The sequence below is a fragment of the Narcine bancroftii genome, chromosome 4 (assembly GCF_036971445.1).
Source record: "Narcine bancroftii isolate sNarBan1 chromosome 4, sNarBan1.hap1, whole genome shotgun sequence".
Taxonomy (NCBI): domain Eukaryota; kingdom Metazoa; phylum Chordata; class Chondrichthyes; order Torpediniformes; family Narcinidae; genus Narcine; species Narcine bancroftii.
The window spans coordinates 241,143,833-241,165,317 of record NC_091472.1 but is presented as its reverse complement, the minus strand read 5'-3'; the positions used below and the strand labels follow the sequence as shown (position 1 = coordinate 241,165,317).

Genomic DNA, 21,485 nt, shown 5'->3' with positions numbered 1-21,485 from the left:
TGATTGATTCCATCACAATCTAACGATCTATGACAGATTGCACTGGACAACAATTTTTTTCAAAAGGTTTGCTTCTTGAAATAAAATAAGGGATTACGAAGGATAATCCTTCAAGCTGAACACAAAGATAATGGTAGATTTAAAGTAAGTTTTATTAAATTTAGTTTGTTTAATTGCATAATGACGCTGACACATTGGGTTAGTTCAGCTGACCTAAAAATATTTTGCTGTTGATTTTCATTCGAACTGAGCATCTGATGCCTCTCGTCTCAGTGTCCAACAATAGGCGGCAAGCATTGATGGATTCCAGTTGCCCTGATACCTCTGTTCCATGGCCGCAATATCCTGGTGAAACCTTTTACCATTTTTGTCACTAACTGCACCAAGATCAGCATTTTTGCTGTATTGAATCTTTCTGAAGACAATAAATGCTATTGCCTGAAGAACATGTGTTCAGTCTATAATTAATGTAATGCACAGCATTCGTATATGTGAGCTGCTTTTATAGTTTGTCTTCATTTATCCCGATTAAGCATGTCCAGGTCTTAGACAAGATTTTCATAGCACCTGCATTGTGTGCATGCCCAGGGATGCTTGGACTGACAAAAACAGCTTGCTTTATGGGCAATATGCTAGTACACTTAAAATATGATATAAAATCACAGAAATAGGTTATATCTAAGAAACAGTATGTGATAGGAACATTTTATGGTGATTTTTGTCATCTGCAACTTAAAATCCATAAAATACACTCAAAAGTGTTCAGGAAGCAAAATCTTCATTATCCAATGTAACCAGAATGCTGAGGCACTGGTCCAGAGGGCTGTAAATGGCAATGGCTTACTGGAGCTCCAATCTGTTGAGCCTCTTCAGGCTAATAGTAATTGTTCTCCATTCCATCACACTTGCCTGTCATCATCCATCCCAAAACAAGGGTGCCTTTGAAGCCACAACTCTAAGAAGACAGGTTCCTTCAAAACAAATGTCATTTGAGCCATATTTGTGCAAACAAGTCGGACAGAAAATCAAATTACTTCTGTGCACCCAGTAATTTGCTAAAGTCCTCTTTTAGGTGGAAACTGCATTCTTCCACTGACCTGCTATCAAACTAGGGGTTGTATGTCACCAGGAAGATATGAAATGCTGTTTATTATCTTACTAAAACACGTGGTGCTTTAATATTTTTATAAGAATGCATTTGACATAATTGTTAGATTAAACTCCAGACCTGTTTGCTCAGATAATAAATTTCAATTGTTTCCTTCAGTGATAGATTTCTTTTCTTATCAAGGTTGTTCATTATTAAATTACATGTGACTACCACACAGGATTTCATGGATTGTTTGGAGTACACTCAATTGTTTGGAGAGAGATCACTGATTTCTTTTATCATTTCAGATACAAGTTGAAGATTACGCAAAACTGAATTTTCCAGGAGCTCAAGAACTTACCAAAATGTTCAAATTTTATATGAAACAACCTGATCGCAATAGGGACTTAACATTGAAGTTAAATCCAAATGCAAAATCCTTTGATGAGTGGATGTCAGAAAACAAGAATGCCTTCATGAATGATTGAATTTCATATTATACATGGGAAAAATAGAACTGAAATAATTTCCTGATGAAGGATGTTCAGCCTGACGCATCGACTGTCTACTGCTTTCCATAACCTGTCCCTCTAAGTTCATCCAACATTTTCTTAGTGTGTTGCCCCAATTTTCCGGCATCTGTAGACTTCTTGTTTGTAATTCTCTTGGGGCAGGCAACTCTCAACTTTACTATTTCCATATATTATTCATTTATTATTCTTTATATTGCGAGCATCAAAATATTATTCAAACAAGCCATAGCCAAGCATTTTCTCCATGTACTATCATACCAATCTTAATATAATATCTGTCAAGTGGTGCTGCTTATCTAAGAAGAAACAGCCATCTTACTAAATTTAACTAACTCGTGCTCTCTCTCTCTCTCTCTCTCTCTCTCTCTCTCTCTCTCTCTCTCTCTCTCTCCCTCCTTCCCTCTCACTCATTCATAGAACACAGAACTTTACAGCACGGTACAGACCCTTCGGCCCTCAATGTTGTGCAGACCCATAAATTCCTTTAACAAAAGTACTAAATCCTCCCAAACCTGTAACCCTCTATTTTACTTTAATTCATGTGCCTGTCCAAGAGTCTCTTAAAAGCCCCTAATGTTTCAACCTCCACCATCAACCCTTGCAAGACATTCCAGGCACCCACAACTTACTTAAAAAATCTTACCCCGATGTCTCCCCTAAACTTCCCTCTCATCACTTTGTACATGTGGTGTATGCTATTCCTGCCCTGGGAAAATGGCACTGGCTGTCCACCCTATCTATGCTTCTCACAATCTTGTAGATCTCTATTATGTCTCCTTTCATCATTCTACCCTCCAAAAAAAAAAGTCCCAGCTCTGCTAACCTTGCCTCATAAGACATATTTTCCAATCCAGACAACAGCCTGGTAAATCTCCTCTACACCCTCTCCATAGCCTCCACATCCTTACTATAATGACATGGCCAGAACTGAACACAAAACTCCATGTTTGGTCTCACCAGAGATTTGTAGAGTTGCAATATGACCTCTCGACTCTTGAACTCAATCCCCCTATTGATGAAGACCAACATCCCATAGGCCTTCTTAACTATTGTATCAACCTGTGTGGTGACCTTGAGAAATGTATGGATTTGAACCCCAAGGTCCCTCTGTTCATCCACACTCCTAAGTATCTGACCATTAACCCTGTACTCAGCCTTTTGGTTTGACCTTCCAAAATGCATCAGATTGAACTCCACTTGCCATTTTTCCACCCAACTCTGCATCCTGTTTTTATCCTTTTGTAACCATATCCCCTTTTAAATTTCTCTGCTCCAGGAAAAATAGTCCTAATCACTTGAATCTCTACTCACAGCTAAATTGCTCCATCTCTTTAAACTACCGATTTAACATGCAAGTTTACCTACACAAGGATTCCCAGGTCCCTTTGCATCTGATTATTTTCATTTTTTACCTCATTTTAAAAAAGTAGTCTGCCTGCTTATTTTTTCTACCAAAATGCATGACCGCATACATTCCAACATTATATATCATTTGCTACTTTGCAACCCATTCTCCTAATCTGTCTAAATCCTAATTATCTTTAAATCCTAACTCTTTGATCAGCTATTGGTCATCTTAATGGAACATATATGTTCCATTATATGTCTTTGAAGCTTCTTGTAAATATAAATGATTGATCATACATTATGTATACTTGTATTATGGATTTAATGCTTTTATGTTATCACCACATATTTTTAACTAAAGGTTTCAATTGAAAATTTAAACAAAAGGCAAAATAAATAGATTCCGAATACGTGAGAAGGAAAATATAAAATGTTAATTCTGGAGTGGAAAACAGACAAAAAAGACCTTTTGAATCTAGGTTTTCTTTCTGATCCTTAAGGAAATCTAATTACCGTAAATATTCATGTATAATGCGTTCCGTGTATAATGCGATGCCCCATTTTTGAGGGGAAAAAGAGAGAAAAATTTTACCCCGTGTATAATACAATGCCCCCCTCCCCTCACCCACCTGAGTCACGTTTGCGTCTCTCTGCTCGCCTGCCCGCCCGGCCTCCTGAGTTGCGCTCGCGTCTCTCCACTCGCCCGCCCAGCCTCCTGAGTCATGCTGGCGTCTCTCCGCTCGCCCGGCCGGCTGCCTGAGTTGCGCTGCCGACTACCGTTCACCCGCTCGCCTGCAGAAATTTAAAAAAAAAATTTTACTCTCGTGTATAATGCGGCCCCCCCCCCTATTTTTGAGGGGAAAAGGGGAAAAATTGTTTGCATTATACATTAATATTTACGGTATGTGTGATTTAAATGGAAATAGAGTCAGTATACTGGAAGACAGAAACAACAGCCATACAAAAAGAGAAAATTAAATAGAATGATTTATTAAGTTATGTGCAGAATAGGAAATGACTAAATTTCAAAAAGACAATTAGATGAGATAAAAGAAAGAATAAAAACTGAAATGCCCAAAAGGGCAGGTCACTCAACAGGACATGCAGTATCCATGGAAAGCATTAGACAGTTTACGTTTTCAGCTTGAGCCCTTCTTCAAGTATGTCGAAAATTTGGCAAACTTTGAATGACCTGTTGAGTTTCTTCAGCACTTTTGTGCACTGCACAAGGCCCCAGCATCTTACACTTCTTGTTTACCATTATAAACTTGAAGTCAATGTACTCTGGAACATTTGGAGTTGATGAGTGATAGAATGATACAACACAGAAAAACACCTTTCGCTCGACTTGTCCATGCCAACTGAGTTGCCCATCTATGAAAATTCTATCTGCCAGCATTTATTCACACTTGTAACTGATCTGTATGCTGCTGTATTCTTGTATAGCCTTCTTCACTAGCCACAACTCCAACCATCTTTGTGTTACCTGCACATTTACTAATCCATTCAACTTTTTCACTCAAGTCATTACAAGCAATGGGGGTCCTTACACCGATCCCTACGGTAAACCACTGATCACGGGCCTCCAGCTAGAGAAACACCCTTTCTATCTCCAACACTTGCTCTCTCCTGACACTAAATTGTCTCAGTCTATCAATGTCCACTACCCTAACTCCTCATCCTTCCCACCCTTTACCCTGGTGAACATGTAGTATTTGGGATTCCATACACATCCCCAGGCTCCACATAAAGACTTTCCTTGTGGTCCCTGAGGGGACCTACTCTTCCCCTAGCTGCTCTTTTGCTTCTAATTTATTTATAAAAGATTTTGAAATTATTTAATTCTGGGGCCAGGGCCATATGTCCCATTTTTTTGCCCTGCAAAATGCTTTCTTAACATTTCTCCTATATCCTTCATCAACTTAAAGAAATCCCTTGATAATAGTTCCCTTTATCTGACATGCACTTCCTTTCACCAGATCAAACCTGCAACTTCTTTTGTTAACCAAGGTTTCCTATTCTTACCATTTTGGCTTTTACCCTTAGAGGAACATGCTGGCTCTGAACTCTCAAAAGCCTCCCACTTATTGGGCAATGCTTTTCCCTCAACCAGCTGCTTCCGGTCTGCTATCTAAGGCCAAAGGCTGAGGAGATTAAATTCACATCATTGAATGAAAATGTTGCATGGAAAGGGTCATTATATTATGTCCAATTCCTAATTTGAACTTCTTCCACTCCAATTTTGTACCATTTTTTACTTCAAGATGTTTGAGTTCCTTTAGTGTTGCAACATGGGATATGAGGCATAATTTTATTGTGGATTGGTGTTTCAATGCAAAATGACACCAGGAAACACCAGCTGGTCAGAAGTTGCATAGGAAGGTGTTCCAAAATAAGTTCTATGAGATCTTTTTCAAAGCTACCAGGAGACTTGGAGTACTCCCTCTGCACACTGCTTAAGCCTTTGTCTATGGCTAACTTTGTACCAAGGATTTTTATTTTGGCTCTCCAACATCTGTGCCATTCTGTTTGGGGTTTCTGACAAATGATATTGAAATATTTAAATAAGTTGCTGGAATTAAAATGGACTTGCCTGCCTTACAGCTCACTGAACTTGTTGAGTTGTCATATGGAATACAGTAAAAACACAAAATTGCTGCAGGAACTCAGGGTTGAATAAGATTCCCGGAAGCAATAGCTGAATTGTACATGGCTCTTTGGGACTGGGTCAGCCGGGACTGGCTTGAAATATTCATTATTATGCTCCTGGCATCATCACCATCAGATTTGTAGTGACTGTCAGATAAATGTTACGTAAACCATTAAAATAACACACTCACCCAGTTCAAAAAATGGTGTTGACATTTTATTATTCTCTTCACAACCAGCTCCTTCTCCCTAGACCTCGCACATGCGCGAAAACTCACACTGTTTGAGCTCCCCGTTCCCGCCCGTGAATGCACGTTACTCTCTTGAAAATTGCCTCAGAAGAGAATTAGCGGCGAACAGCTTGCGCATGCACACTACATCACCAGCAACGACCAGCTCTACTCTAGGCTTGTGTAAGTACTCATCCACGACATGTTCAAACAGAATGGGGAGAAGGAGGAATCAGGAATTGGAGACCCATATCATTGTTAAACATTGACTACAAAATTCTGTCCAAAGCCATTGTCAATCAAGTCACACCTGTCCTAGGGCAGGTGATCCACCAATCTAAACCTGCATGGTTTCAGGAAGGAAAATCTCAGCCTCGTGCTGCTCAGAAATACCATTGGCTACATGCAGGACAGAGGGATGGGTATCTGCCTAGTCAGCCTAGACCACTGAAGGCTTTCACACACGCAGATGATGGATGTTCTCTTCAAAGTTGGCTTTGGGGAGGGAATCCAAAATTGGCTTAAACTGCTCTGTACAGATATATGTCCAAATCAATGGGTAGGAAACAGATAGCTTCCTGGTCAAGTCTGGAGTCTGGCAGGATTGCCAGCTCTCCCCAGACTTATTTGTGTGCTCCATTTCCTGAATCCTTCAGTAAGAAGAGTGATGTTGCCAGGCAGTGGTGGCACTCAGATCAAGGCTTCCATGTCCATGGATGACATTGCTACATTCTGTTCAGACACACGATTAGTCCGCACAGTGATCAGCATCTTAAGCCATTTTGAGTGCCAGGGTAAACCGAAAGAAGAGTGAGGCAATGCTGTTCAATAACTGGTCTGACCGGTCAACCATTCCTTTCACAGTCAGATCTGACTACCTGAAAGTGTTGGGGATCTGGTTTGCAGGGCTGAGATGTGCAAAAAAAAAAATGATCAGAGCAGATCGCAAAGGTCTGCCAGTCATTGGGGTTGCAGGCACAGTGATCCTTCTTAATAACAGAAGAACCAAATCATCAGGTGTGAGGTACTCTCTGACCATCCCCCGCACCTCCACCTTGGTGGTCACTAAAGCAGTCTTCTGGTTCATATGGGGATCCAAGATGGAGAGAGTCCGAAGGATCACCATTTACAAATCGCCAGATAATGGGGCAAGGGTTTACCCAACATGCCCCTCATCCTGATGATGACATTTATATGTAGCTGTGTCAGGCTGTGTGTGAAACCAAAGTACGAGGGCACCATGTGCTGCTATGTGCTGAGGTTCTACCTGTCCCAGGTGTTGCTAAGGATAGATGTGGCCCCATTGCCGCATAATGTCCCAGGTCAGCTGGATTTTTCCAGACAAATACCTTTGGCCATAAGGCTATCTGGCAGTGGTCAGCACGGAACATCCTGCAGAGGTGATAACTCGATGGACACAGTTGGGTGGTTCCCAGAGCAGACCATCTAGGTCATCTGATGGAATGCTTTATTGCCAGTACTTACAAACAAGCACCTGGAATTGACTGGCTGATGGAGAGAGGAGCCCTCCAGTCAGTTTGTTCCTGTACAATCAGAAAATCACCCACAATGAATCTTGTCCCTGAGATGATTTCAGTGAAGGGATACTGTCACCCATCCCTTTGCAGCATGCAGCTTTGCTTAGAGTTTGTAAAGATGCACTTTCAATACACGGAGATGTCAGTGAGGGAGTGCTGCTGAAGGGTCACATTCCAGGCTGCAGGACTACGACCCGAGGGACACACTGAGGCTTGTAGCAGCCAACATGAGGGTGTTGTGGGAAAGGACCTCAGTCTAGATAACCTCCCATTACCAGGCTTGGAGTGGCTGAGACTGAGGGAAAGTCTCCTCAAATAGCAAAAGGGAAGTCATATCAAAGTGCCACAATAGGAGCAAGAGTGTAAATAGAAATGAATGTAACAATGGACATTGATGGATATGTATGAATAAAGTCTACTTTAAGAAAAAAAAGATATATCTTTACCTCCTGTGGATGCTATGTGACCTGTTGAGTTTCTCCAGCATTTTTGTGTTTCTACTATAATCACAGCATCTGCAGTCTTTCATGTTTCACTCCATATGGAATAATCACAAAAACTGGAAAGAGTGCAGTGAAGTTTAAAAGAGGGTAGAAAGAAGTTTATCACTTTTTATGTGGTCTTAAATCACAGAGTAGAGCAGGTAAAAATAATGGCCTATGGCAACTCTTGACTAGGTTGGTTGAAGGGGTGTTCTGGTAATGTGTTTTGGTTGGTAATCTACTGACGCAAAGGCCAAGTTGTAGCAAAGTTGGCTCTTTCTCTCAAACCGCTCATCACCAAGGAGAGAAGAGGCCACAGGAAGTAAGTTGTAGAGAAGAATCTGGCTGGATGATGGTAGGGAAAGGGAGCGCAGTAGGGCAGATGATCATTGGGGGATCTGGGACAAAAATTGGATGATCAAGCAGCAGTGTTGGGTATGTGTATCAACTGCTTTTAGGAAATGATTAATTGGGAGAGGGTATTTCGTGTCAGCTGGCCACAAATACTAACATGAGATGTAAGAGTTTGACAATATGTAGTAATAGTAATAGTTAAAAAAAAAGCAATTTTGAAAAAAAATTAACTAAAGAGTTTCTACAGCAGTGGTCCAAGTAAAGTTGGGCTTGTTAACTAAAGCAAAAGCAGGCCTCAATCTTCTGCTTAGCATCTGCTTCATTGTTCTTAGACCATAAGACATCAGAGAAAAATTTGGCCATTTGGCCCATTGAGTCTGCTCCACCATTTGAATCAAGGCAGATGTAGTTTTGCTCTCAACACCATTCTTCTGCCTTCTCTCCATAACCTCTGACACCCTTACTAATTATGAACCTAATGACTTGGCCTCCACATCCGTGTGTGCCAATGAATCCTCTGGCAAAAGAAATTTCTCTCATCTCTGTTCTGTAGGGACATCTTTTTATTCTGAGGCTCTGCCCTATGGTTCTAGACTCTCTCGCTATTGAAAACATCTCCACATCAATATCCAGTCCTTTCAGTATTTGGTATGTTTCAATGAGATTCCTCCCTCATCTGAACTTTAGGAAGTACAGGTCCAGAGCCATCAAACATTCCTCATATGTTATCCCTCTCATCCCTGGGATCATTCTCATAACCCTCCACTGAACCCTCTCCAACGCCAGTACATCCTTCTTAGATATGCTGCTCACAGTTCTCCAATAATGGTCTGACCAATGCTTTTTAAAGCCTCAGCATTACCAGTGCCCAATTAACATAGTAACAAAGGTAGCATATGCTATGAGCACTGCATTTTCAAGGGCCCTGTGGTAAATTCTTGCTCTATTACTATAGTACTGCACTTGCTCTATTTCTGGCTATCCATCCCATAGGATGATGATGGTTCCTTTCAGTCAGTTTATGGGATTTATATGAGAATACCCCACCTCTCAGAAAGGAACACCGTATGCATGAATGGATTTAGATGAGTTGGGGTTGCACAGGTCCAGACCTGCCCTCTCGACATCCCCTCCCGATCCAGCAGCATGGCGAGGTCCAAGACGGCTGGGGGAAGTTCTGTTGCAGTGTATGGCCAGACCAAGCTTCGATGCAAGGGATGACCTTTCCATGCTTCACGGCACGTGTTTGGTCTATTACTATAACACTATAATGTCTTCAACTTTTATAAATGACTGGTTGTTTAAGGTTAGTGATTTTAGCCAATTATCACCTTTAATCTGGGTTATTATTTTAACACAGTAATTAATGGGAGTGTGGTATCTATGTGATACATATACGGCACATAAGGTACAGTATTTGAAACTGAAGGTGTTTTACTATTGAAGCAATTCCGCATTTTGTCAGAATGATTTAAATTGAGTACTCAAGTGCACAAACTGCATGTCATTTGCAATTAATCACCGCGACAAGAACAAGTAGTTCCTCTCTCTCCCTGCTTAAGATTACAGAGAATTTCGGGCAATTCTTAATGAAGCCTTCCTTTCATGGAGGCTGTACAGGGTGACATATGGAGAGAGTGTGGCCAAGGCGTGAGTGTGCAGAAATTAGATGAAGAAATTTGTCATGCTCTGCAAATCAACTAATTCCGTCACTACATCAATGTTGCAGTGAAGATGAAACGAGGAAGGGAATAATCTCCTGGCAGCTATATGCCAATGAACATTAGCACCAGCATATGGCTGTTGTATGATAAAGATAGAAGATCGCAATGGATGTTAAACATGGATCCTGTTGTAATTAGTTGAGGTACCTTTCATAAAACCACTAAAGTCATAGGGTGGAATTCCCAAAGAAAATTCCACCTGGTCCCTGTGAGTTAACGAAGCTACACCCTTCCTCTCGCATCAGTGGCTTCACCTTTAGTGCCCTTCATAGAATTTGCGGCAGAACGTGATTCATTTGGTGATTGTGATTGGCATAACTACAGGTTCATAATTTTAAGCAGAGAACCTTCACCGCTCGGTTTACCCATGCCCAGGGTATATGAATATTTCAATTCTAAAATTAAAAATCTCACACAGAATCCTTTGAATTCTAAAATATAATGTATTTTTGTCTATGTTCTTGTCTCCAATGTACATATACTGATTAAGAATGCATTTCACTCACAAGATGACCCATGCCTGTTTTAATATTTTTGTGTATTTTTTCTAAATTCTGGGCCCCTTCATAACAAATGCTACAGGCCCCGCACTAGCTAAAACCAGCCCTGAGCATTACAAATTTTTACGTTCAAGTCCCCTGGAAATGAATCGTAACATTTTATTTGTCTTCCTTACTACTGACTCATCCTGTGTTAACCTTTAGGGAATCCTGCACTGGAACTCCCTAATCCTTTTGGACTTCCACTTTCTGAATTTTCTCCTGTACTTAAAAAAGAGACTATTTCTTTATTCCTTCTACCAAAGTGCTTGACCAAACTCTACACTGTATTCCTTCTGTTATTTCTTTGCACATTCTTCCAACCTATCCAAGATCCTCTGCAGATTCTTTATTTCCTTAACAGTACCCGCCCTTCCAGCTATCTTCGTATTATTCACAAACCTGGCCACAATGCCATCAATTCTATCATCTAATTCATTTTACATTTAATATGAACAATAGCAGACCCAACATTGACCCAGCAGAACACACTAGTCACCAGCAGCTAACTTTAAAAGCCCCATTTTTTATTCCTATTCTTTGCCTTCTGCCAGTCAGCCAATCTTTGATCCATGCAACTACCTTTCCTGTAATACCATGGCTCTAATCTTATTTAGCAGCCTCATGTGCGGCACCTTGTTGAAGTAAAATCCAAGTAAACAACATTCACTGACTCTCCTTTGTCTTTTCTGCTTGTTATTAGAGTCATTTTCCAGCAATCCGATGTCCACTCTTGCCTCTCTCTTACTCTGTTTGGTAAACTCTTTTATATTAAAGGCTAGTTTACCTTCATATTTCATCTTTTCTCCCATTACTGTTGTTTTAATTGCCTTCTATGGTTTTAAAAGCTACCCAAAATTTTAGCTTCTTGTTACTTTTTGCACTATAGCAGTGGTTCCCAACCTTTTTCTTCCCACTCACAGACCACTTTAAGTATTCTCTATGTCATCGATGCTCTGTGATGAGTAAGGGATGGCTTAAGGTGGTCTGTGAGTGGGAAGGGAAGGTTGAGAATCACTGCTCAAGACCCAATTGTTACTGAAATATTTTGCTTAGGAAAAATTGTCATTGGCCCATTTCCTGTGGAGTTATGAAACCGTGCACATAACAAGTCAATTAAGCATGATTAAAACAGTAGTTTTCAAATTTATTTCTTTCCACCCACATCCCACCTTAAGCCATCCTTTATTAATCACAAAGCACCTATGGCATAGGGAATACTTAAAGTGGTATGTGAGTTGGAAGAAAAAGGTTGGGAACCATTGCACTATAGTATATCCACCCTTTTGATTTTATGGTGTTTTTGACTTTTCTTGTCAGCCATAGTTGCCTCACCCTCCCCTTTTTTTATCTTTGAGATGAAACAATCCTATATCTTCTGAATTTCTTCAGAAACTCCAGTTATTGCTGCTCAATTGTCTTCCCAGCTAGGTCCCCTAAACTCCTTACTCTTGCCTCCAAAGTTACCTTGACTCAACTATACTACCAACATATCTGATTCTGGCTTCACTCTCTCTTGCAGGCTTTGATTGTTTGGTACAATCCATGGAAATAACCTCTGCTGAGTACTGTGTGCCATCTGAGATCACTGCACTTTCCTGGCGGTCTCTGTTATCTGGTCATCTTAAGTAACAACATTCCTGATGAAGGGTTTTGGCCCAAAATGTTGACTACATATTATTTTCTATGGATGCTGCTTGACCCACTGAGTTCATCCAACATTTTGCATTGCCCCTTGGCTTTCTGCTGACCTGAAAATGATCTCTAAGCCTAGATGTTTTGACATTCCCATTCACATAAAATGCACGTTAGCTGACAAATGTTCAATTCTTTTGCCTGAAAATTTTATCAATATTAATCCATTTAGATTAAAGGTTAAAATAATCTGAAATATTAAAGATCAGAAAAGAATTGAGATACAGTATTAGATCATTGTGTCCTATGTATTTCAGGCTGGGTCACATTTTAGTGAATGATTGGAAGGTGACCTGTGGTGTGAAATCATGAATCGTGATTGACAGTGAAGACTGGGATGGGGATAGAGGTGTGTGTGTCACTGCAAGTTTTGTGTAGGAAAGGGTAGAGTAAAATGGTTCACCAGATAATTACAGTAAAGGATTTGAGGTGTAACTGACAAAAATGTAAGCAACACAGGAATGCAAAAGATTAATTCTTCACTTTCTTGGCATCCATCTTCTCCTCATCTCCTCAGAAACACTGATTCTTAAACCACATACTGCAGCACAATGATGTGCCCTTACAAATAATTATGCAGCTTTCCATCCATTCCCTCAGACACACTGCCTCTCAATGCTGCCTCAGAAACATGATACCAACAAACCAATTAGGCACCAGCCCACCACACTCTCTCCCTAAGAAACATCAGCCCACTGCACACACTGTTGCACTGTCCCACTGTGTTTTCTCAGATGCATTGTCCAAATGCAGCCTTGTTGTTTCCTTGGCTGTGACCTGAGCACACTCCTTTTGACACACTATCCCACCACGCTCCCACAGAATGACCCCTTTTTTTTTCAGTGTACACATTCTCCACCACATGCCTATGGGCACAACAACCCATCACATTTCCTCAATCATACCAGTCCACCAGGCTCCCACAGACACTATCCAGCTGTCTGTGAGGTGACTTTGAAGAGATCGTACACCTGCTTTCATCACTGAATTAATAGGAAGCCATCCTCTTGCTGTTCTCCTCTGTGGTCATCTTGCACCATGATCCCTTTCTCTCTCTGGCAAAATTCCCCTTTTCACCTGCAATGGATGTTGTGAATTTGTGAGACATTACAGCTCCTATCTTGACTTGAAGTGAGGCATTACTGAATTCAGGGGCAGTCTAGGATTGTTTAGACAACATCTTTTCAAATCTCTTTGCATGCCTTTTTAAATAGTGAAGCTGAAATCCCCAGAATACTGGCCAATATTAATCCTTCAAATACTAAACGAAAGTTTAATTACTATCACACTGTTGTTTAGGTGAGTTTGCTATCCATAAATTGGCTGCTGCTTTTCTACACCCTTACAATGACTGCATTTCAAAAGTACTTTATTGACTATAAAGTACTTTTGAAAATCTAAAAACGATGTGAAAATGTTAGATAAATGCATATCCATCTTCAAGCAATACATTCTCAATCTATTTGCTTTAAAACCATTAGTAGAGTACTTGTATCTCAGGAATTGTCAAGTATTAATAGGAAAATGAGTCACAGATTTGTGTTTGCAAAACTTTGAGCAGTTTAAAGCTTTATTTTTAAAACAATTCGTAAGTAGTGATGATTTGAAACCTGTTACGTCTTTCCTTGACTAGTTCATTCATAGAAATTCTTACGTGGGTGGTACCTTCTGCTAACGGTGACGCTTCTTCCTCTGATGTTGGACCACAAGTCATCGTCTGGCTGGTGTTATAGTGTGGGAGGCATTTGAGAAATTGCACTATCAGAATGTGGATGCAGAATTACAGCCTAAAGGCAATCGCCTCACCAATATAATTAACTATTTAACAGGTCACTCTTATTTTAACTGATATCAAGGAGACAAATGTTTTAAACAAACTTATGAAAGCAAAGTATAGAAACATGCCACCTTAAATCTCCCTCTTCTCACAAAGTTCAGTACATGGATAGATGTGATTTTTGAGAATGTCTTTCTCAAAATTCCATCTCTTATTAAATTAATGAAATACTTTCTGAAGTATGGATACAGATCAAAGATGTACAGTAATTATTAGTTACTGATTCATTGGCTCAAATCTTCCAGGCTGTGCCTAGTGATTCTGAAGGGAAGCATTGGCATTCAGTTCTGAATATCAAGGCAAATCCTGGATGGATGAGTCGTATAAAATAGAAATAACTTTGAAGAACCTTTATCAGAAGCAGCATGGTGTAACTGATGAAGGTCTGCGAATGTTGCCTGATCCATTCAGTTTTTCAGGATCTGCTGTTTTTCTTTTAATTTTTCAGAATCTGCAAGAGCAGAGATGCTGTTTTCAGAGAGAACAATCAAGTTTGTCAACCTTTCCTTATGGCTGATACTTTCCAATCTCTTTATAGCTAATACTCTACATTAGGGTCTTGAATCTCACCATAAGGCCACTAAAAATCTACCTGCACGACTGACTCAGACCAATTTTTGCATTGTGACTGACTGAATATTTATTATTATTATTAATGTTTATCTCTTCCTTTTATATTATCATTTTTTTTTAAATTTTATGTGTTGCGCGTTTTATGGACCTGGGAAACTGCATCTGTACATTGTACTTATGTACATGACAATAAATTCAAAGTAACTTACCGACTTTTATACTTGATGCTCCAACTGAGGAAAGCAAGTATGGTATGGCCTTATTTACCACTCTATCCATTTGTGTTGCCACTTTCAGGAATAACAAGACCCACCTGTAGTTTGATGCTCCTAAGTATACTATAATTCATTGGAAATTAATTATTTTAAAAATATTTTAATTTGATTTTAGTGATTTTATGCATCTGTGATAAACTATATTTTTTACTAGTTTTCTGAATTTTGCCTCTTTGAATGCTAGCATGGATTTGCTGCTCTGATGTGACCCCTGAAAAACTGCTAGAGGTTAGAGCTTCATGGCGAGTCCAACATTAGAAAATGCTCAAAAAACACACAAATGCTGGAAAAACTCAGCAGGACAAACAGTGCTCAAGTATTGTAGCATTGAGAATCCCTTAGGAAGTGCAGTACTTTATTTATACTTGCAAGAGTTGCCCACTGAACCAATTCATATGCAAACAAAGATTTGCTGGAGGATCTCAGCAGGTCAGACAGCATCCATGAGTGTGAACTATTTATCAAAATTGAATCATATTGTCTTTAACCTTTTACCTTAAATCTGTAAGCCTTGTGTTTCCTCTTCCACATAGAAAAGCTAATGGATTTAAGATTTTTTTAAAAATCATAGAAATTTAAAGAGGAAATACGGAGAAAAAACACAAAAATGCAGGAGAATTGCAACCGGTCTTGCAGCAGTTATAAAGATATATAATCAAAGTTTTGGGCCTGAGCCCTTCGGCAAGGTATGAGCAAAAAGCAAGCAAGTATCTGAATAAAAAGCTTGGGGAGGAGCGGCATAGGCCAACAGGTAAAAGGTAGTAATCGGGCATATGATTGGGGGAGGAGTGTGACTCTGTGAATCCAGAGCTGAAGGAAAGGAGACAGAGGGAAAGAGGGAGGGAGAGAGAGAGAGAGAGCTAGAGGAAAGGAAAGAGAGGTGCGGAGGGTAAAGGAAACTGAAGGTTGATGTTAATGCCATGTGGTTGAAGGGTGCCCAGACAGAATATGAGGTGTTGTTTCTCCAATTTGTATGTTGTGTCAGTTTAACAGTGCATGAGACCATAGACAGACATGTCGGCACGGGAATGGGGTGGAAAATTGAAATGGACTGCCACTAGAAGCTCCTCACTATTGCGGCAGCCAGAGTGAAAGTGTTCAGCGATGCGATCTTCCAGTCTGCGTACAGTCTCTCCAATGTAGAGGAGACAACAACAGGAGCACCGGATGCAGTAGATGGCCCCTGCAGATTCACAAGTGAATTGTTGCTTCACTTGGAAGGTCTGTTTGGGCCTCCAAATTATGTGAAGGAAGAGGTGTGGGTGCAAGTGTAGCATTTCCTGTGATCACAGGGGTAGGTGCCAAGGAGGCAATTGGTAGGAAGGGAGGAGTGGGTGAGGGAGTCATCGAGGGAGTGGTTCCTGCAGAAAGCAGAGAGGGGAAGAAAGAGGAATATATGTCTGATGGTGGGATCACGTACCATGGTAGCAGACATAGTGGAATATGTTGGATGTGGTAGCTAGTGGGGTGATAGGTGAAGACAAAGGGAATCCTGTCCTTATTGCGCATGCGGGCAGAGGAGGGTCAGGACTAATGTATGGGAATGGAGGATATCCCAGTTGATAGTAGTAGAGAGGAAGCTCCGTTTGTTGAAGAACGAGGACATCTTGGATGATTTTTCATGGAAGACTTTGTCGTGGGAGCAGATGCGATTGAGACGGAGGAATTGCAAGTAAGGAGTGGAATCCTTATGGGGACAGGTTGTGAAGAGGTGTAGTCAAAGCATCTGTGGGAGTTGGTGGGTTTGTAGAAAATGTCGAGAGTTTGTCACTTGAGCTAGAGACAGAGAGATTGAGTGTTGCTAGAGATGGACCAAGTGAATTTGAGGTTGGGTGGAAGTTAGAATAATGTGGAAGGGAAATAAGGAGAATTTGTTGGTTACTGGAATTGACTACAGTATATAAATGTATGACAACATTAAGTTCAATAATATCTTCTACAAGTGAATTGGTTAAGTGCATAATGAAGGAAAACATAGCAAGGCTCTGAGCAAAAGTAAGGGTGTGTGACTAATTGGATAGTTGATAACAAGATTAATTGAGAGCATTTCCCAGCCTCACATCATAAACCAGCAGGGCACTTTGAATGACTAATGCAGCATCTTCCTTACCTTTATTTCTGCTGATTTTCATGGAAGTTAAATTGGGCATGTGGCAATGTAGTTGAATGATCACAATAACAAAGAGAACCTGTGAACAATCTGGCAAGTTTTGCTACAGTGGAAAAATAGAACAAAAATTCTCAACGGCCCATGAACTTCAATCTTAAATACATTTTTTATTCCGTATAGACTTTTTTGTCTCGTTTCTTGGTTCCAACGTGTTTTTCCAAAACAATTTTTATAAAGCTAATTTCTGTGCATTTCTAACTCTTGACATTTACTATTTCTGATTGTAATCTTTTTTTTTCCTCAGTGTTGATTTCCTAGATTTTTTCCTAATTTTGTAAATTTTTTAATGCAAGATGTTTTTTTCATCTCTCCCCCTCAACTTTTACGTTTTGATTTAGAAATCTAATTAAGGCTCTTTCTTCAGTCATTCCTGCACAGAACACAGAATGTAGCACATGAAGTGATTTGAATTGGAAGATGTCCACTAACAGTTTTCCAGGCATCTTGAAGAAGGGCTCAGGGCTCATACCTCCTATGGACACTGTGAGACCTCCTGAGTTCCTCTAGTATTCTCGTGTTTTTACTCCAATCACTGCGTCTGCAGGCTTTCCTGTTTCAATTTTTCCAGACATCATGACTACCTTGTCAACTGAAACAATTGTTTTCTGATGGTTCTGGTCAATTTTTTTATTTCTTTTTCAGTCACAAAAATACATCAACAAAATCATGTAAATGGAATTCGGAAGTACATCGCACCAAAAAGCATCTTGATTAAAATAAAATATGTCAATGCAAATCTTCTTTGGGTGGGAGATTGACAGCATCTCAATCATAATTTATATCCTGACGGTGGTCAGGCCAAAATAGAAATTGGGTTTTACTTACCATATATTTCAGTGTATAAATCATGTTGTGAAACCCACAAAAAAATCTCTCAAAAAAATTGGGATCGACTTAGACTCTGGATATATTTTTGAGACCTTAAATTCAGCTCAAAATCCAATCCACGCCAATCTGGTGTATAAGTCAACTCATGAAAAGCAGATTAGCATGTAAGTCAACCCCTGAAAAACCAAAAAAAAACTCGACTGGCTGATTTTCATCGAGATTTTTATTGAAAACAACACATTTAGAACCCTTCAAAATCACTCTCACTATTATCGTCTGAAGCAAAGATGGCAGGAAACACATCCATACCCTCACTGTTTAAACATATATCATATGGGTCCTAGTCTGTATCTGATTAGGTGGTTTCAGCTTCATTGTCAGCGTTCCACAATAAATCATCTTCCATGCCACACTTTTTAAACGATTTTATCATAGTCTCTACTTTAACTTTGTCACATGCCTTGAGCACCAAGTCACACAGCATATCAAGTGATGCAGCACACATTACCCCACATTCCTCGCACGCATGGTCTTTGAATGGCTTGTTCAAGCAGACATTGAGAGGTTGCAATGTAGACGTCAAGCCACCCAGGATAAATTGCTAGGTAAGTATTATGTAGTGCTAATCTACTTTTAGTCTTCTCAGTTAAGTGGCTACAAAACATATCCCAGACCAGCAAACTCTATTGTTTGCATAAACTGCCTGGCTGCCTGTTCCACATATTTCATAGTTTTACACCTTTATCATCCCTCCATCCTTTTTCATGAAAATATACAAAAATACTGACAGGGAATTTGATTTTAGGTTTAATTTTGTGTTTGAATATTACCATAGATCTTAACTTCATCATGTCAGCCATGCATGATAACACCACCATCCTTTCATGGCCTGTACTTCTGGTTTGCACAGTTTTAGCACCTTGTAGCGGCTAGTACGGTAGATGCTACTAAATAAAGGTAAACACACACAAAGGTAGTCAACTCAAGACTGGTTTATTGCAGACATACACAGACCTTTTATTCCCTGCCTGTTAATGAGCTCATTAGTGAACAGCTGCTGGTCCTGTGGACCAGCAGGTTAAAGCTACGAGTCATTAGCACCCCGTGCCTTTATGTAGGGGCTTCATCTGATCCACTCGCTGTACTTTGGCGCCCACCACTGCTAGCCCACGATGTGTCAGGTAAGTCTGTGAACTGACGGTGGTAGTTCACAATACCGCGCAGTGCGCCTGCTACAACCTTTCCATTCCACTGTTCTATTGCCTCATGTGAAATTCATGGGGGTTCTGTCCATGTTTCTGATATTTGCCAAAGCAAACTGGTGTTTCTGTCAGATACACATAATAAACTGATGAAAACTTACAACTTTATGATCAAGATCGTTTGATAGTTTCTGAACAATTTTTGTTTTTTGTTGTAATACCAAATTTTTCCTGTTCATGAAAAGGCTGCATCAGCCTACTGTAGCTTCAGAATCTTTATTGAGATTTGGGTGTGGCAGTTCAAATGTTATTATTTTTATTTCGAGTGGCTATGTAGCAATCTTGCTTTTTTTCACATACGCATTCTGCAATGTGATTTTCCAACTCTGGCCAACGACCGATTCCTCTTCTCATTGAACATTGCCTTTTGGTATTTTTCTTCAAGTCATCCTCCAATCTCTTACCAACTTCTCACATACATCAAATTTTCTTGCAGCAACACAGTTGTTGGTTTTCTTGGCCATTTTTATCACTTTCAATTTAAAATTCTCTTCATAATTTTGTCATGAATTCCATTGTGTCAATGGACCCTCCATGATAGCAATCACCTCCAGCCAACACTCAGAAGACCAATCAGCATGATCTTTGGGGGTTGACATATGCCAATCAGTAGGCCAACTCAGACATCCAGAAAATTCGGGTCGACATACGCTGGATATACCATAAAACCATTAAAATGGAGCTAAAAAAAACTGGGATCGACACACCCTGGTCAACTTATATGCTGAAATATATGGTAAATGAAAAATTGCTATCAATCGTTAAGGTTTTTCAGACAAAAGAAAAAAAATCTGATTGATTTTTATCTTCTCATACCTCTTGTTTATTTCTAGATAATCTTCTAACAAATGATACTTGATGTAAACTATTGTGTGAGACTACCAGGTGGGCAAATGTTACTTTCTCATTCATTGCTAAAATGATCAAAGAATTTGCAAGCAATCATTGGAAATTGGGCAACAAACTGGTTGCTGATCCTTACAGGTTTTTCCTATTTAATTCTACTGATAGGTTGCTTTGCTTTGCTAGGTGGCCATACTCACTTGGTTATTTCCCCTGGATCCCTCTAAGGAATTTGTTTGAAACTTATTCAGCATGTGATACCTTTTGAATGGCACATATTTATGCCTCCTAGTTCCATTACTGGCAAACATTTTGAAATCTAATAAAAACATGCAGAGTTTTCACTGTTAATTCCAAACTGGACATGTTTTCCTTATAAAATTGAGGAACTTGTAGTATTTGTGGCATGAGCTGCCTTGAGTCTGTCTGATAGCTGTGGACCCAGTCAGGGACTGATTTCTTGTTGGACTTTCTGCTTTTCATAATCTTAGTCTGCTCTTCACATAGGCAGATGCTGGGTGAGTCACACATCCTACTGTGTTTGTCACAACACAAAGACACTGCTTGTACCCTGTAAGATTGTAACCAAGTGGACAATGTTGTTTAAGAGGTAAAATGATCCATGGCACTAGAAATAACTCAGTGTTTCCCCATTCTGAATTAAGCCTTGGGTTAGAGATTATTACTGGTGCTCTTCTGTTAATTAAATCTTCTTTGCAATATTTAACAGAAAAGCTTTCCCTTGCAATATCTTGGGTATCATACTGCAATGCACAGACCACCTGAAGGATTCCTTCACTGGATTAGCAGTGGGAGGGAGAAGCTGGCAAGCTCAAGCCCTTCGCAGCCCATCAATGGGATTTTTGGGTTTTTTTGTCAGGAAATTGTTTTGAGAATTTTTGTTTTGTTGTCAAATTTATAACATTACTTATTTATTACGTCAATAATATTTGACTTTAATGGGTCACCACGGATCCCCTACATCAACCACAAGTTGAGAGTACTGGATTACCATTTAGGTTGCCATGGTTTCAGTTGCTTAGTTAAAATTAGGGGAATGGTTTAGTTTTGCGCAGAGAGGAAGCAAATCACTGATTTCAGCTACTGGGATCATATTGATCCAATACCAACTCGAATTTTATCAAACCTATGAACCCAGGAAAAGTCAAGGTCTCTCATTGGTAGAAAACGTTTCAAGGGATATGGGTTAAAACAGGCAAATAGGACTATCTTGTTGGGCTGAAGGGCCTATTTCCATGCTGCAGAACTACGTGACTTTATAACAAATTAAATGTTATTGAAAAGCACAAAACAGCAAAATTATAAGTTCAAATTTATTGTCAGGGTGCGGACATGGCATTGCATACAACCCTGAGATTCTTTTTCCTGTGGATGCGGCAGAATTACCACTTATTGGTGGTTCAAAACTATACTCAAGAAAATGTATACAAAAGAGAGAAATGTAAACAAAGAAAGAAATGCAAACAAATTGACTGCAATCCAGAAAATAAATATT

The 21,485-nt window shown here is 39.8% G+C and overlaps 1 protein-coding gene across 6 annotated transcripts in view; it reads left to right on the top strand.

Moving 5' to 3' along the window:
* The window catches only part of LOC138761777 (nmrA-like family domain-containing protein 1), a 238,039-nt gene that overhangs the window by 193,182 nt on the left and 23,372 nt on the right, over nucleotides 1-21,485 (top strand). Inside the window, exon 5 of one of the 6 annotated variants that reach the window (XM_069934495.1) lies at nucleotides 1,399-5,808. The exons of the other annotated variants lie outside the window; for them this stretch is intronic. Within the exon in view, the coding sequence (XP_069790596.1) occupies nucleotides 1,399-1,578 (180 nt within the window). The 3' untranslated portion in view covers nucleotides 1,579-5,808. Of the gene's footprint in view, nucleotides 1-1,398; nucleotides 5,809-21,485 lie in introns of those variants that run through there. 6 annotated transcript variants of the gene reach the window in all.